Source organism: Gekko japonicus, unplaced genomic scaffold (genome assembly GCF_001447785.1).
Source record: "Gekko japonicus isolate JY-2015 unplaced genomic scaffold, Gekko_japonicus_V1.1 scaffold2135, whole genome shotgun sequence".
Taxonomy (NCBI): Eukaryota; Metazoa; Chordata; class Lepidosauria; order Squamata; family Gekkonidae; genus Gekko; species Gekko japonicus.
The window spans coordinates 30,107-48,308 of NW_015174902.1; the positions used below are offsets into that span (position 1 = coordinate 30,107).

An 18,202-nucleotide genomic window follows, 5' to 3' on the forward strand; every position below is an offset into this window, starting at 1 on the left:
GCAGGAATTCATTAGCATAATAGGCCACACCCTTGACAGCACACCTTATTAGCATATTAGGTCACACCCCATGCCTTTTGTTGGCTTGCCCAGGCGCCCCGTGGCTATGGGGAGCCCAGGAAAGCTGGCCTTGGGCAGGCCGGGGAAGGCACAGGGAGGCATTTAAATGCTTCCCCAATCCTTCCAGGCCCCCCCGGCCTTCCTGCCTTGGAGTCGCCGGGGGGGCACTCTCCAGGCCTTCCCTCTGTAGCCATGCATGCAGAGGTTCTGGCTGTAGTGAGCGTGGCCAACTCTGAAGCCAGCCGGAACTCCGTTCCTGTGCGATCCTGCCCAAAAATAGCCCTGGAATAAAAGCTGTATGTCAGTGTACCTAGAAATATCTATTTTCAGTCATTTTTCAAAAGATATTACATACACTAAAGTAAGTCACTACTGTGTATCAACTTTGTTTATTCTTCTTCTTGTTTCACCTCATACAGACCTAACTTACCAAACTTTTCTTCAATCAGGAAATAATGATTACTACTACATATCCAGTCCCAAAGACACATGCACACACACATATTGTCTATACAAGTTGGATTTTGCATGCTCCCCCGTCCAAAGTCTTGCCAATAATAAAATAAAATGTGAAAACTAAAGCATGATACAACCACAAGTGCAACAGGTTTGCAGAAGGCAGGTGCTGAAAGAGAAGTTTCGCTACAATTCAGACTTCACACAGGCTTTTTATGGACAGGAAAAACTACTCTGGAAGATAGTTAGGACAGAGTTAGGACAGATTAGGCTTTGGGAGCAAAAGCATGGACTTGAAGAAACAAAGAGGCATAGAACTGAAAAAAACCACCAAAAGAAAAGGATGAAGTGCAACTTTATTGGCAAATTTACCTTTTTTTCTTGCATTTTCAAAAGGTTTATGACTTGCAGAAATTCTGCAGAAGCAAGTGTTCCAAAAGCATCTATCAGTTTGAAAAAGGTGCAGCTGTTTTACTCCTGCATGTCATACAACCTTTAAAAAGGCACAGAAGTCCTGCATCCTGGGGTTACAAATATATGGAGCTGTGGACTGGTAAGGGAAGTTGCTACCTTATTTTCCTTCTATTCCTGAGTTTTTAAATTAAAAGATATTAAGCAGGGAAATCATCTCCTGGCGGAGAAAGAGAGTAGTGGGGAAAGCATCACAGCCTTGATTTCTCTACTATGGATCCCCATTCAGTAGCAAGAAAACCAAGGCAATCCTAAAGACAAAATGAGCTGATGAAAGTAGGCCATGGCCAGAAAGCTACTGCAGATATAAATCTGCCATATCCAAACCACAGGACGCTTCTGTTCCTTTAAGAGATTCATGAAAGAAAGCTGTTCTAAACACCATGATGAGAAAAACTATATCTTGTCTTATGGGTCTTCTTGAGGTAAGGACGTGAAAACCAATGAAGTACAAGAAACACTGAAGACATTTTACAAACTGAGTTGCGCTTAAACATTTTACAAACTGAGTTGAGCTTAACAATCCGGTCTGCTATGAAACAAGGAAGGCAAGACAAACCCTAAACTCTACCAGGCTTCAGTGGTTCTGACTGCTCTCACACTGCCTGGCATCAAAAATCATCCTAATAGGTAACCGCATAAGGCTTTGCCTCCTTCCCACCATATACAGCAGTCATTTCAGTCACACTGAAGAAGACTGGTGAGAGGGAATGTCTTACCCCCTTCTCAGGCCACAGTTAGGTCACAAGGCTTCTAGTTTTGTTTTATTTAACAAACTAGGAATAAGGCCTATTGTGGAGATAAATACAATGAGCGCTAGAAAGAGGCTCTGGGAGAATGCCAAGGCTGTGGGCACTCAGAATCAATTTGCCATGGCAACCTAAGCAGGGTATAAGGACACAGAGTCCACCATTTTCTCCAGGGGAACGGATGAATGCCATCTGGAGAGCAGCTGTAATTCTGAGTGATCTCCATCCCCCACCTGGAGATTGGCTACAGTGGTTCCCCATGAGGGAATGGCTGGTTTGGAGGGCAGAGTCTATGGCATTGTACCTGTCTGAGGCCCCACTCCTCCTCAAACCTCACCCTCTCCAGGTTCCATCTCTCAAATCTCCAGGATTTTCCCATCTGGAGTTGGCAACACTATCTACTTCCCAGCCAAGCATCAACCTACATTTCCCTCTCATTGATCAGCTTTCCATTCCCCCCCCACCAGCAGCCCCCACCGTGCTCTGAAGCCCTGACTGCCACATATCTGTGGCAGTAATGGGGTGACTGCTGGCCCCTTTTGCTATCATTTTTTGCCTTGTGGTATTCTGCTTGTGGTGTGATTTGTCTTTTTTGTGGTGTGGCATGATTGTGTTATTGGGTTTGTTTCTTTTGAAGGGGAAGTGATGTGTTGTGAGTGAGGACATATTTTACCTCAGAATACACCAGGCCCCATATGCAACTGACAGTACAAACTGTCTCATTGGAGGGGAGGGAGTTTGAGGTGCAGAATGGAGTGAAGTCCAGTCAGCTTCCATATGCAAATGACCTTGAAACGCTGGCCCAATCAGAGAAGAGTGGCCTAGGCTGCAGTGGGTGGGAGAGAACTCAGGTAACACAGCCAGAGACATGTTTGACACATTACGGAGCCAAATGATTTTGGAGTGCATAGAACGTTGTGGGACCACTACTCAATTATATATAAGGAGAGATTATTCTGCAATGATGAAAAATTTAAACCAAACCTACATTTGATCTATCTGGTTCAGATGTGAATATAATGAATTAGCTTCCAAGACCATGCCTACTCATCATTTATTGTAGTAACATCACCACCACCAAGTATTTAGGTACTCAGAGCACTTCATGAACATTCTCAGTCTAGCTTTACAATCATCATAGTACAGACAGGCAGTGAGATGATAAAATAATGATTTGCTTAAGGAAACTCACTGAGTTCATTGCTGTCCTACAATCTAAGCCAGCAGTTTCTTGATCTTTTCTTAAGTCAAGTTAAAACTGTAAATTTACACATGGTTCAAGAATGCTAAGGGTTGTTGCAGTTATTTTATGTATCAAATGCATTTGTCCTAACAGGGTTACATAAAAGTTTGCACGAGGATCAACTTACCAATTATAAAATACATTAAAATGTCAGTATTCATGGTATAACTATAGGAGTTTTATAATAAGAAACTCACCACAGCAGCCCCTCTTCCAGTCTGGGTACTACCGAGCCAAGGCATATTGATTGGAGTGCCAGGGTTGCTGTGAGTATATGGCGTTGTTCCCTGAATATTAGCCAGGTCATCACGAGCATGTATAACTAAGAAGTCATCAGATCTATAAAGAAGAAACACTATAATGAGGACTATGGGTACTTATGAGCAGCAAGTATCATATGTCTTTTTCCAGTGAAAGGCACAGTGGCCACTTATTCGATCTGCAAATCTATCTCATTCAACAGCCAATAAGGTACTAAGTAGGGGTGTGCAATTTTTTTTCCTCGGTATTTTTCAGTTTGGGTCTATTGGACCCCCCAAAATTTGGGGATTCCCAAAAAAAACCCAGATCCCAATACTGGTAAAGTATTTGGATCCAGGATTTTTTTGAAATCCTGAATTTTTTCGGGTCCAATAGACCCAAACCAAAAAATACGGGGGGGGGGGGGGGGGGGGGGGGAGAAGAACAGCAAAGCTGCAATAAAACAACTGAGGGGTGGTTCCACTGAGGCCCTTTTGGGCAGTCCCTTTAAAGCAGCTGATCCTGTGGGGAGAGTTCTTCCTGCAGGCCCTGCTAAAGCTTTGCGAGGTAGCCTGGTTTAAACCACACTGCCCAACAGAGCCCGCAAAACAGCCGATTCTGCAAGGAGAGTTCTCCCCACAGGCTCTCTGCTGGGTAGCCCAGTTTAAACTGGACTGCCCAACAGAGCCTGCAAAGCAACCAACCCTGCAGGGAGAACTCTCCCTGCAGGCTCCGCTGGGACTCTCTTCCACAGTTAAGTTGAATAGCCCAAAAGAGCCACAGCTGAGCTAGCGGAGAGAGTGCCCCCCTCGGCTGTTTTGTGGGCTGTTTTCTGCAGTCTCTTTAAACATCCCCCGTTTAAAGGGACTGCAAAAGAAAGCCCCAAAACAGCTGAGCGGTGGAAGCAATCTGCTCCAGCCCCTCTAATGTAGTTCTAGGTTTGCCAGTAATCCCCAAATATATCTGGGATTTTATCAGGGATTTTTTTCCAGTTCTCCCCAAAAATCCCAGATACATTTGGGATGCCAAAATATACCTGAAAATACCAATAAGGTGTTTTTCAGATATATTTTTGGTTTGAATAGACCAGAATGCGCAGCCCTAGTACTTAGAAACAGTACAAGATTGGAAAACGTGGAGACAGCTGGCCCATAGAATCACCAAGAGTCAGACATGACTGAATGGCTAACAACAACAACACAGTACTTAGATTAATGTTTCAAGCTCATGTAGGATATACTGGGTTTTCAAAATTCAAATTATAACGTTTCTGGTGGCTAGTTAAGAAGATAGCTAGGGAAGGGCAGGCCAATCTTGCCGAACTAAGCAAATGGTTGCCAAGGGCTCATGGTTTCCCCAGTCCATACAGGCTCATTGCAATAGTAATGCAAGATTAGCACATGTCAGAAGTGGCAGAGTAAGCAGAAAGGAAAGAGATCTATTGAAAATAGGCAAGTGTGGGACAAAACTACATAGAGGACTTCACAGGAATAAGCAGGATATTCTAATGAAAAAGTGGAGTCCTGAAAATAAGAGCATATAACTGCAACGTACAACAATGAGAGATACTACCAAATGTTAAAGGTTAAAACATAGTACCCTTTAGCTTCTGCTTCTAAGTCATCATCAAGCCAAGTGTATATCTGTGTAGCTAGAATTCCAGAAACATCTAGCTCTTGAATATCATGACTGGAAGCTATAGCAATACAGTTTCTGTTGGCCTGCAATACAACAATTGTAAAAAAAGAAAAAGAAATCTCAGTCAAAAAGTTTAATGTCAAAAATATTTAATTGCTACCTCAAAACAAAATATTCCTTTATACATGAAACTATGGAGATAAACAGTAGTCTACCAGAACCACCTTCTAGAACCTGCCATTGAGCAATGAGCTGAGCCAGCCCAAGGCAATTCTACCCAGACTTGTCTTTGTCAGGCAGTACAGAAGGATACTGTGATCCGTGGTACTTCTGAGAAATCCAGGAGAATCAACAAGCTAACTGAGGCAGTTAACGTATTATAGCTAGTAGAGAAAGTAGACAGAAAGTATCCCGATAACCAGTGTCATCCAGGAATACCTGGAATTCCTTCCTGAAAAAGAAAAAGTCTGAGACAAATCTACGATTACTCAGATCAGCACTACTGAAGGAGGGTTTTTTCTCTTTTCAGTAAAGGTCTCACAACAAGATTTCTTTAAGGCTGATGGCATTACAGTTTCTTCCAAGCAATTGTTTATAACTGGCATCAATTATGTCAATTATGTCAATTTACTTGGGGTCAATTTCACCAACCATAAAAGACATGGATCCAGAGGGTAGGCCACATTTCTCCAAGAATTTTGTCCATGTCAGCAGGCCCAATTAATTTAGAATCCACATGAACTTGACAAAAGGGCACCTTGGGAACACCCATTATTGTTTAAATATATTTTAACAATTTTATTACTTAACACATATTCACATTAGCAGCTCAGGTATATACAGGCCCCTGTCACACGGGCAGGAAACTGCAGAGGAGAAGTGTGGCTGTTTGCCCCGGGGCAAACTAACATGCAGTAAAGCGATCAGACCTACTGTGGAGGTTCTGTGGAGGTACTGTGGAGGTTCCATGGCAAGGGAGAGGTGCCGATCACAACACACGCCTGCGCGCAATGAAGAAGCGCGCGGCGCGGCGAACTGGTTTTCTTTTTTTGTGTACACTACGAATGCGCATGCTCCGTTGGGTGCGTGTGCGCATCCACGGAGACGGGGGGAAAAAAACACCCTTTTCCGCAAGGGGACATGGGCGGGCGCCGGATACCACCGGAAACGCGATCAGACGCCCGCCCTTGCCCCGCAGTTTCTGGAAACTAGTACCTCCAAGGTACTAGTTTTTTGCTGCGCTTTTTCGGCAGGAAGCCTCAGTTGTGCCACAGAAGCGCTACGCTTCCCAGATGTGCTGGTGAGATCGCGACCGGAAACTCCGCTTGTCTTCCGTATCTCTTGCGTGGCTAATGTTGCGTGTGACCGCAGCCATTGATATGTAATCAATGTATTTGCCATAGATTAATCTATATGTTGCTTTAAATTCTGATCTTGGATTGTAATAATAAACTTGAATAAACTTTTTAAAGCAGAGTCCCAGTCAGAGCAGATGTGAACACTTTTATCAGTGCTTATTAAGTGCTTAGAAAACAAATCACACTGAACTGTTGAGGGTTCCTCTATTTGCTCCCAGGGACCCAGTAAAACTGTAATCATCATCTCAAACTCTGAGGCTCACTGGAGTGGGGCATGGTATCATAGGTAAGGCTTCAGGGGGTGAGATCTCGTTATGTCACATTGAAGAGCATTATTGACATTAATACTTCACACACCAATAAATGGGAACTACATGGTTTCGTTAGTTTCTCAACAATGATTATGGCTATATATAAAAAACAATCAGCAAAAGTAACATTTAATGGAGATATAACAGATGAAATTTTAATACAAAAGGGCACAAGACAAGGTTGTCCACTTTCTCCATTACTCTTCATCTTTATACTGGAGACACTAAATGACTCAATTAGAAACAACGAAGATATAAAAGGATTGAAAACAGGAGGAGAAGAATTTAAATTGCAGGCATTTGCAGATTACCTGGTATTTATTTTGGAGGAACCCCTGGTTTCTATAAAAATTTTGTTGGACGAAATAAGGAAGTATGGAGAAGTAGCAGGATTAAAAATAAATACTAGAAAGACCAATATAGTAACAAAAAAATTGTACACAAAACGTTATAAGGGAAATACAAGGAAAATAGAGATAGAGGTTGTAAATAAGGGGAAATACTTAGGAATAATACTGACAAACAAAAACAGTATGTTGAAAGAAAATAATTACTATAAATTATTGAGAGAAATAAATAGAGATCTCAATAAATGGAAAGACCTCAAGCTTTCACTAATGGGTAGGATTGTGGCGGTAAAGATGAATATTCTTCCTCGTTTTTTATTCATGGCACAAAATATTCCAATATTAAATAATAATAGATACTTTCTTGAACTAGATAAAAATATCAGAGAATTTATATGGTACCCCAAGAAAGCCCATATACAATGGAAACTGCTTCAGGAAAAGAAAGATAAAGGAGGATTAGGATTACCAAATTGGTATTGCTACTACCAAGCAGCAGCGGCTACTTGGATTAGAGATTGGTTGACTTTGGAAAATCAAAGGGTACTAAAGCTGGAATGTCATGATTTATATATGGGAATTCATGCTTATGTATGGTATAACAAAGAAAAAATACATCCTAATTTTCAAAGCCACTACATATGAGGCCCACTATTTAAAGTATGGAAGAAAATAAAAGAAAAAATTTATAATAAAATTCCTAGATGGGTCTCACCATTAGAAGCGTTTGTTATGCCAACAATGATAACTAATGAGAAAATGCAACCATATGATAACTTATTAGATAAAAACAATAATCTTAAGGATATAGAGATACAAAAAGATATTAAACTAACAATATAGGAGATAAATCAATTAAGGTCCAGATTTAGTAAAGACAAAAAAATGGGATTTTATGGAAGTAAAAATGAACTAGACAAAATATGGCTTTCAACGAATAACAAAACAATTCAAAAATTATATAATTTTTTCTTAGAAGACCTTACGGTAGAAGAAAATGTTTAAAAAGTAATGGTAAAGTGGATGCAAGATTTCGGTCACAGTATTCAAATAGATGAATGGAATAAAACATGGAAATCAATAACATTCCTGAAAGGTACATCTTATAAAGAAAATATTATGAAAATGTACTACAGATGGTATTGGTCACCGGATAGGGTGGCAAAATGTTCCTCTAATGTATCTAAGAATTGTTGGAGATGTAAGGTTAATGTGGGCACATTTATACATATGTGGTGGAATTGTGAAAAAATTTATAGATTTTGGAAAGAGGTCCAAAAGTTAATAGCAGAAATATTAACAATTAAGTTAGATCTAGCTCCAGAAGTGTATTTACTAAATATGATACCGGATGGTTTAAATAAAAATGATAAATATTTGCTGACTTATATTGTAACGGCAGCAAGAATTTTGATTGCTAAATATTGGAAATCTAATAATTTGCCTACAATAAAAGAGTTACAATACAAATTGTTAGAAGTGGCAGAAATTGATAGTTTAACAATGATACCGTATGGTAAAGATATGAATGTATTTAAAACAGATGGTCTAGAGTTTATGAATCGTTAAAAAGAAAAGAGGAAAAGTAGACTAAAATGTTATACATGTAAAAGCATATGGCTGTAATTTTATGGAAAAATTAAATAAACTGTTAAAAAAAGTTTGACGAGATGGGCTATTTAGGAGACTCAAAGTATAAAATGAAGTATATGCTAAACATAAAATGTAGGCAAGCTGGTGGCAGCTGCATTGCTATGGTGGGGCATTTCGGGGACATGTCCCTTCACCCGTTAGCCAAGCCCACTGCACTTTTGCTTTCACCCGCTGCCAGCTGCTCCAGCGCCTCACAGACCCCACAGCTTCCTCGCCCACCCTCTGTGCTGTGAATGGCTGCCTGCAGGGCTGGATGCCCCGTCCAAAGGGCAGATGGCGGTCTGGAGACGAAGAAAGGAGAGGCGCCAGCCGTGAACATTGGAGAGGCACCAGGGGAGATTTTCCTGCTTCTGCAGCCAACTTCGGCTGCTGAACCAGGAAGTAAACCTAACGAGCCCACGCCTCTCCGACAGTCAGAGAGGACGACTGCATAAGCAGGAAGAAAATCAGCAAGCCCGTGCCTCTCCAACAGTCATAGAGGCACTGGGGAGGTCTTCTCTCTCCCCCTGGCCCTTGCTCTCCTTCCCGCTCCTCGGATTTCCCAAAGTTCCACCACTCAAAATTTTCTGGCTATGCCCCTGGCTGGTAGTACCAAATTACCAATTTACACATGAGTAGTTACCATAAGTATGCATACAGAAAAGTCGCAGACAAAGCCATATACCTGTAATATAGCATACCCTTAGATATCCAGGGAAAAGTGATTTGCTCATAATCATATTATAGCCCTTTGTTGATTTAACTGGTATACCTATATTCCTCTCTTAAGAGATGTTGCAGGGCATAAAGTGGGCACTGGATAAATTAAAACTGATGGAAAGTGGGGGGAGACGGTAAATAATAAGTTCCCTAATTACTGAAATGGTACATTCTTATGTTTACACCTTCAAGTCTCTTTACGATGGTAGTGACTACTGTTTTTAATGCTTACAAAACCAAGAATAACCAAGAATTTGATTTATTTATTTGATTTGTAGACTGCCCTGCCTTCAAAGGTCTTTCTAGGATCTGACAATTTAAAAAAATCTCCAAGACTGCTACAATTATAGCAACTCTCTCTTTCTATGAGCCTATCATAATACCATTTCAAAATATTCAATGCACTGTAGGAAAAAAGGTGGTCTATACTCGCCTTATTGACAGCAAAAGCAGTAATAATGTCAGATTCTTTATGGATGATTCTTGCTTTACTTCCTGGATATCCCAAATCGTACTCAATCTGTATTTTTAAAAAACAAACAAACCTAAGACTTTCATTTTTGTTAAAGCACCAACGTATCGCTTCAGGCAAGTTAATTTTTTCAACATTCCCATAAAACCCATTAGAAAATTATTAGTAATTACAGAACCCGTGTACACCTTAGATTCATTTATTGTCACATTTAATCCCTAATTACTCTGGAAAAAAGACAGGAATTAGCAGAAACACAAAGACAATGTAAACATGATGACCTACGAAAATGCTTAGGAAATATATAATATGTCTGAGATCAACCATTCAGCTGGCCAGAAAAAAAGTTACTAATATAGAATCAGATTCTAAAAACCTGCAAACTGAGGAAGTTTGAAGAAGGGAAATTTTGTGGATTTCCTGTTTTCATGGCAGATCATACCAACATTCTGTGCCATTCTAGAAGATCAGTCAACTCTCAAAAATGGCTTTCAGAGTGGTACAGTGAGCATCAGCAGGTGGAGGCAGGTATCAAAAATGCCTTCTGTGTATGTGTTCTATCTGCAGCTCTTTAAGCATTAAATTAGTGCCTTTAAATCACTCCATTCTGGCTTAGATGATACTGTTTGTTTGATATTTTCTGCTTATTGTTCTCATCATATCATTTAAAACCATTCATTTCACCAACTTCCTCCCCATCTTCATTTTAAAACTATTGTGGGTCAGCCAGAACTCAACAATAGTGAGGACTCCTCAGAAGACGACTCCTCAGGAGAAGAGGAGCCCAGTGTACCCAGTCTTGAATTAACAGGACCAGCAAGATAATGAGATGCAGGCTTGTCAGGATGCACAGCCAACAGCTGGTGCAGAGTCACCAACATCCTCCAGCCTTGATTCACCAGGTAGCTTCAGTGGGGCTTTGGGGGGCTCTGCCCCCTTTCTTAAAGGCATAAACCCACTAGAATTTCTCCTGTAAATGCTATTTTCAATAATTTTAAAACATTTTTTTAAAGGTGTGCACTCCTTTAAGCAGAATGGGGTGCTGTATTTGACTAATTCCCACACTGAGCAGGAGGATTGGAGTTGGTGACCTCTAGGATTCCTTCTAACTCTGGTTCAAGAAACTGGTCTTCTTTAATAGTTTTTTTCTACCTAAGTGTTAGCTTTCTGTCAATAGAAGTTATCACCAATGCTCCGTCTAAACTGTAAAGTCTTGTGAGCAAAAGTTCTACTTTGTGAGCTACTGGCATTAAAGTTGTGAGTGAGCAATTTGACTGCTGCATAAATTAGTTTGCTCCGGAGGCATCCTTCCTGAGCTAAGACAAAAACGTGTGAGCCAGAAGCCAAAAATGTGTGAGCTAGCTCACACTGACTCAGCTTAGAGGGAACACTGGTCATCACCCCCACCTGCCAGCTTGTTATCAGAATTGTTGCTTAGGCTGGCAGAAGTGATTAACTTGCAGCAGCTGAGAACAGTCATCTAAAGTGGTTGACAGCTTGTGATTTAGAGATCTATCCTGGAAACAGCTTTCTATTGGCTAAATGGCTTCAGCCCCACCAGAAAAAAAAATCTGCCCCACAAGCCACAAAGTCCTGGCTACAGGCCTGCAGGTGACTCTCAGTTAGCCATTCCCAGCCCACCAGTATTTCCTGCACCCTTAGAGAACCACAGATAGAGGCTGAGAACAGAACTGCAGGAAGAAGGCAGAGTGCACGCCTCCTAGCCTAACACCAGCTGCTTGCTGATGACAAAGATGAGTAGTTGCAGGATTACGTCTGAGCAGCTGGCTGTAAGCATGACCCTTAGACATGGGGTGATAAAAACCAGCCAAGAGAGGCTGTTAGATGTGGTCACAATGTGTACGATAGGTGATAAGCCACCGATAGGTGTGTGCACAGTATATGCCAAGCTGTATAAATACGTTATTGGTATTTTTATCTTATTGGTATTTTTCAGGTATTTATTCAGCTGAAATAGCTGTGCCCGAATATAAGCTATTATATTATTTGACTTTTATTTGGGCACAGCTAGAAGGCATTTAATGCTTGCTGAGTTCACTCATAGAGTCTTGCCGCAGTGGTGGTGTGACTTGGCAAGTGAACTCAGAAGGGATTTAAACTTTAAATGTTTGCTGAGTTCACTCAAAAAATGCTTGCTGAGTTCATGCACCGAGTTGGCGAGTGAACTCAGCAAGCTTAAAAGTTTAAAACCCTTCTCCATTATACCCTACAAGAAAGCGGAACCGCGAAACTCACGCGGGGGGGGCTCCAAACTCAGCAGCCGGAGGAACCAGCAGGAGCAGGTAAGCTTTCCCCCACCCCATCCCGCCGGTTCCCCCATCCCCTCCTCCCCCAGCTCCGAACCGAGGCCTGAGCGGCTTGCAGCCGCCGGGCCTCGTCGGTCCTTCCCCCCCGCTGCAAAGCGAGGCCCGCACGGCTTGTAGCCGCTGGGCCTCACCGCTCCCCCCTACCCCCAAAGTGAGGCCCGAGCGGCTTGCAGTGAGGCCCGAGCGGTCTCCCCCCCGGCTCCGGTCTTCCCCCCCAGCTCCGAACTGAGGCCCGAGCGACTTGCAGCCGCCGGGCATCGCCCGTCTCTCTCCCCCGCCCGTCAGCCAGCAAGCCCGCCAAGCCTTGTCCTGCCCTCCCGTCCCCTGTTGCTGCTGCCGAAGCCGTTCCAAGAGCGTTCCCTGCACATGCACAGGGGACGCTGTTTTACTTTGGGGGGATTTAAGTATCCCCCCCGATATTTTTTCCAACTTTTCAGATTTTTGTGCACACTGGGGACTGCCCCAAGTGTGCACGAAAATCCCCCCCCAGGTGCCCCCGATGCGCGGATTTAGGTATCCGCACGCAAGGGGGCACCTTCACTATTAGATATATAGATGGGGATGGTCTCCATAAATTACGAATAAATTCATGTTTCCCAAATATTTACCCAAATCCCAATACAAAATTGATATTGGTATTCAGGAATATTTGGAATATCAATATTTTTGGGTCCAATAGGCCTGAATTTAAAAACACACACTTTTTTTTTTGCACACACCTAGCCACCGACTCTGCCTTAACTAATTCTTGGAAGCCAGACCTTGGACCAATGTTCCCTCTAAGCACCACAGTGTTGTGAGTAAAAATGCTACCTCGTGAGTGAAAAATGCTAGTAGCATTAAAGTTGTGAGCGAGTCTACATTTGACTATTGCATAAATTAGTTTCTTAGATTATTTCCATAACCTTGTAAAAATCTCAGAATGAATTCTTTTAAACAATATCTTAACAATAATTTATAAGAGAAAACAGAATCAAGTCAAATTTCATTACAGTCTTCATATTGTCCTCTATGGGGGTAGACCAGGACTACAGAGAACAGGTGTACCTGCCCCTTTCCATTATATTGGTAGACCTGATCTCTGGAGAACAGGTTTACCTGCCCCACTCCACTGGTATACCTGGCTTCAGACTTCGCCCTGCACTGAGCCTTAGAAAACATACCAGCACTTGGGGGGGGGGGGACTCTTACTTTGGGGCTTTTTTTTTAGTGAAATATGACACATTTACAGAGGTGGAACAATCACTGTCAGAACTCTGCCTAACTTAACAAAAAGGAAGTTCCCTAAATGTTAACGACCTACCCAAACTACTTATTTATTCAAAGATTTATATCTCATTTTTATTGTGGCTCAAGGCATCTTACAAAGCATACTGAGAAGCATAATAGAGGTGTGCAAAAATATCTATTTTTCCTGTTCCATTATAGCCTATGGGAACCATTAAAACCACAAGGCCCCATAGATTATAATGAAGAATTGATCCGGGGGTATCTGGGGCCAATGCCCCCTCTAAGCTGTTAAGTCTTGTGAGCAGAAATTCTGCTTTGTGAGCTACTGGCATTAAAGTTGTGAGCGAGCGATTTGGCTACTGCATAAATTAGGTTGCTCTGGAGCCATCCTTCCCGAGCTAAGACCAAAATGTGTGAGCTGGAGGCTAAAAAACTGTGAGCTAGCCCACACTAACTCAGCTTAGAGGGAACACTGTCTGGGGCTCTGTTTTTTGAGGTAGAGGAAACACATTTGCAGCATAGCTGCTAGTGCTTCTCCTCAACAACCCCCCCCCCCCAGTTTCAAAAATATTAAACCAGGGGGTCTAAATCTATGGGCCACAGAAGGTGCCCCCAACCTCCATTTTTTCCAATGGAGGGAAAATGCTTGTGAGCTAGAAGCTAAAGCTCTGAGCAGCCAGCTAAAATATTGTGCACCAGCACCACCTAGCGCAGCTTAGAGGGAACACTGCCTTGAACTGAACAACCTTGCCTAGCCTGACTACTGGAACCTGTCTTAGGACTGAATGACCTTGCCTAGCTTGACTTCTGGAACCCTGAGTTCGGACTGAATGACCTTGCCCTGCCTGGCTTCTGAAACTTGGTACTCAGAGCCTGCAAGCCAGTACAAAAACTATGTGTACTTTAAAACATACCATCTTGTTGTTACACTACAGCAATCATTTCCATTTCTTTCTTGTTTTTAATGTTTTATAATGCTGTTTTTCTTGCCTTGTTTTTAATATTATGGTGATTCTAAGTGTAGGCCACCTCAAGCTGGATCTGAAGAGGTGGCATAGAAATATCTTACATTCCTTAGAATTTCATTCTACAGGTACAGATTTCTGAGTTAAACTAAGATATATATTTTCTATTTCCCACTTGTATATACTTTCCTGCCATGGAAATGATCTTCTACTTGATATACAACTCTCTCTTACTTATCTAGACTTACTTCATACAAGTTTATTCATATGCTCTGAAAAGTGGACCTAACTTACAGAAAAGCTTAGATAAAGATGGGTAACCATGTTAGTCTGTCTGCAGCAGTAGAAATGAGCAAGAGTCCAGTAACACCTTAAAGACTAACAACATTTGTGGCACGGTATAAGCTTTTGTGAGTCACTGCTCACTTCTTCAGATAATGAAAAAAGCTTAGATTACTTTCATTTTAAGTTAATTATTTCAGTCCGCTCAGCCTAGAGGATGTCTACAAACTACTCTCAACTGTGCACCTGACCACTTGCAGCCTTGACCCATGCCCCTTGTGGCTAATTAAAGCTGGCTGCGATGGGCTACCAGTCCGGTTTCTGACCAGGCCATGTGATGGAGACGACACTGGTTGCCCTCAGTGACGACCTTTGGAGTAATCTGGATCGGGGCGGTTCGGCAGTGTCATTGTTATTGGACCTGTTGGTGGTGAACACCGAAGCTGCATTAGATTGCATAAGTGTTCTGCACCATTAGTGAACCATTTTCTGGACTTGGGACATACGGATAAACAGCTAAAATTTTGGATTATTGAGACTGTACAGACTACCAATTTGAACATGTGCAGAGTGCTCCTGAGAAGAGAGTTGCTTTGGATTCACCAACTGCAGACGTGGGTTCCTTTGAAATTGTATTTGGGTCAAACATCTAGACCTGTAAAAGTCAGAATAGGTGAACACCGAAGCTGCATTAGATTGCATAAGCGTTCTGCACCATTAGTGAACCATTTTCTGGATTTGGGACATACAGATAAATAGCTAAAATTTTGGATTATTGAAACTGTACAGACTACCAATTTGAACATGTGCAGAGTGTTCCTGAGAAGAGAGTTGTTTTGGATTCACCAATTGCAGACGTGGGCTCCTTTGGGATTGAATGAAGAAGTGGACTGGACTTGCTGTTTGTGAACATATATAATTGTTTTCTGTGAATTCTTTGGGCTGACCTGTTTTCCCCTTCCCCCATGCGACTCCTTATCTCCCCCTCCTCTGTACTCCCTCCCATTTTGTATCCCTCCTGGCTGACATTGTGCAATGGAAGTAGGTGACTGCATCACCCCAGGTTTACTATATATGGAAGCCATTACAGCAGCTTGTAACAGAATCTTTACCTTGATGGAGGGACACACATTCAGACCTATGAAATCTCTGGTACCAGGTTTGTTGACCAATTTAATCATTTTAATTGGGGCTAAACTTATACAATTGGATGTATTAATTTTTTTTAATAATTTCATTTCATTTATTTTTAATTCAGAATTGGTAGAATCGATATAGCTGTACCTATGGCGCATCACTAACACCAGTAATACAACTACAAATATATAAGGTAATTTTATCTTTGAAAGAATCATTTTTCAATCAATGATTTTATATACATTTGGATGTAATAATGAAGTTTCTCTTTTTTTCCTTCCCCCCCTATGCAAAACGGAATAAAACACCAAGGGAAATACATATCAAATTCAACAGAAAAGAGACTAGAGACAAAACGTTATGGAAGGCAAGTCAAAAACCGGTACGAGTAGATGAAGATGAAATAAAATTCCTAAAAGATACACCATGGAGGGTGAGGGAAAAAAGATTTCTGTATACAAGACTTACAAGACTACTTAAGATCTTGTATACAGGTCTATGAATGTGTGTCTATACTATATTGTTAATTGTGACCACTGAGGAAGGCCCTTAGGGGCCGAAACGCGTTTGGTCTTCAGTAGGAAAGTGTTTACCCATCATATGTATTAGTATTTTGATAGGTTTTTATAAGTCTGATACTTCAAGATTTTTATCAGTATATGTTTTAACATGTGTACACCCTAATAAATATTTGTACTTTTATAATATACATTGTTAGCTTAGCCCTTTGGTTTGCAGTTTCATCTTGGGTTGAGTTTCTCCCCCCCCTTTTTTTCCAGTTTTTGTTGGACACAGTCAACCACAAACTACTGACCCACCGCCTCACCGACACTGGGATTCAGAGGTCTGCCTTGCAGTGGCATTCCTTGTTCTTCTAGGGTCAGGGACAAAGGGTGGCATTAGGGGAACAGCTGTCCCAAAGGCACCCGCTAAGCAGTACTTTCCCCGATGTTAATTAACATCTACATGTGCCCCCTTCCCCAGATTCCCCAAGGACATGGGCTGGGATGTCACCAATATGCAGATGACACCCAACACTATCTGTTGTTGGGCGGCCAGTCTGACTAGCCCAAACTGGTGTTGCAAGCTGTGTCTGGTTGGCTTAGACTGAGCCTACTGAAATTGAATCCGACGAAGAAAGAGGTCCTGTGCATAGGTCGAAGCAGTCTGAGGGTAAGGATCCCACTCCTAACCTTCGATGGGGCGCCGTTGGTGCCAGCATTGGAGGTTAGGAACTTGGGAGTGCTCTTAGATACCTCCCTAACGATGGAGGCCCAAGGTGAAATCAGCCTTTTATCATCTTTGGCTGATCAAGCAGTTGGTTGCCTTCCTCGAATGCAATGACCTGGCGACAGTGATCCACGCGATGGTCACCTCAAGATTGGATTACTGTAATGCTCTCTACATAGGGCTGCCCTTGTCTCAAATTTGGAAGCTATAGCTGGTGCAGAACGTGGCTGGGACTTCCCATGTGGGAGCACATCCAGCCTGCGCTAAAAGCACTGCACTGGCTGCCTATAGCGTACCGAATTCGTTTCAAGGTGCTGGTTCTTACCTTTAAAACGCTTTATGATCAGGGGCCTACATACTTGAGGGACCGCCTTTTCCCACACGTTCCCCAGAGAGCACTACAATCATGGTCTCAAAATCGCGTGGCCCTTTGAGGTCCCCGAGAAGCCAGGCTGGCTTCAACGAGGGCCAGGGCCTTCTCAGTGGCAGCTCCATACTGGTAGAATGAGCTCCTGGAAGAGATCAGGGCCCTGTGGAACTTTTTACGGAGCTCTTCCACACAACTCTGTATTTCAGAATTATCTTAAAAGAAACAACATTTCACAGGTTTTTGCATGCAAGGTATATATTTTCCCCATACAACAGTTTCTGTCAAGTACTATGTATACCTTATTTCCATGTTCTTCAACTGGGGGACTTTTGATAGGTTCATTTTGCTCTTCTAATGACTATGACAAAAAAGAATAACCACATGACAATAGACAGTATGAGACATAACATGAAGTCTGGACAGTAAGGTAAACCATTATCTTACAATTTATGAACAAGCATTAACACTTAACTTACAAGTTACAAAATCACCAGAAGAGACAATATTTCAAACACTGATATTCTTTCTCAACATTTTCCCTTCAAAAACTGTGATAGGAAAATGACTTTGTTCAACCTACAGTACATATTAAATATATAGAAGAATGTGGAAAAAATAGCCCAATTTTTTGGTTTGCTTACTATATCAAGTGTTGAGGTCCATTCTTTATAGCATTCTCTTAGAAGAACGTGAAAAGTGTCCTAAGTCTTAAATAGTATAGACAATAAAGGCTGAATTCTCCATTTGAGGAAGACAGAAGACACACACTTCTAATCATTTTTGTACTAAACAGATTTACTGAATGGTACCCCACATTATTTGCCTACATATTATTGAGTTCTAGTATTTGGCTTATAAATGTTTTAAACAAAAAAAAAAGTATATTCGCAAGCAGCAAAGAATATATCGTGAAGTTGACTTGTACACTCTGAGCAGTGGGACTGTGTTGTTCATTGCCAAAGGC

The 18,202-nt window shown here is 41.8% G+C and overlaps 1 protein-coding gene across 1 annotated transcript in view; it reads right to left on the reverse strand.

Moving 5' to 3' along the window:
• DMXL1 (Dmx like 1) overlaps positions 1 to 18,202 on the reverse strand; it is a 157,746-nt gene that overhangs the window by 23,401 nt on the left and 116,143 nt on the right. The window contains exons 34-37 of the mRNA XM_015424996.1: positions 17,537 to 17,596; positions 9,659 to 9,745; positions 4,819 to 4,940; positions 3,177 to 3,318 (exon numbers count right to left, since the gene is read on the reverse strand). Of these exons, the coding sequence (XP_015280482.1) occupies positions 3,177 to 3,318; positions 4,819 to 4,940; positions 9,659 to 9,745; positions 17,537 to 17,596 (411 nt within the window). The remainder of the gene's footprint in view (positions 1 to 3,176; positions 3,319 to 4,818; positions 4,941 to 9,658; positions 9,746 to 17,536; positions 17,597 to 18,202) is intronic.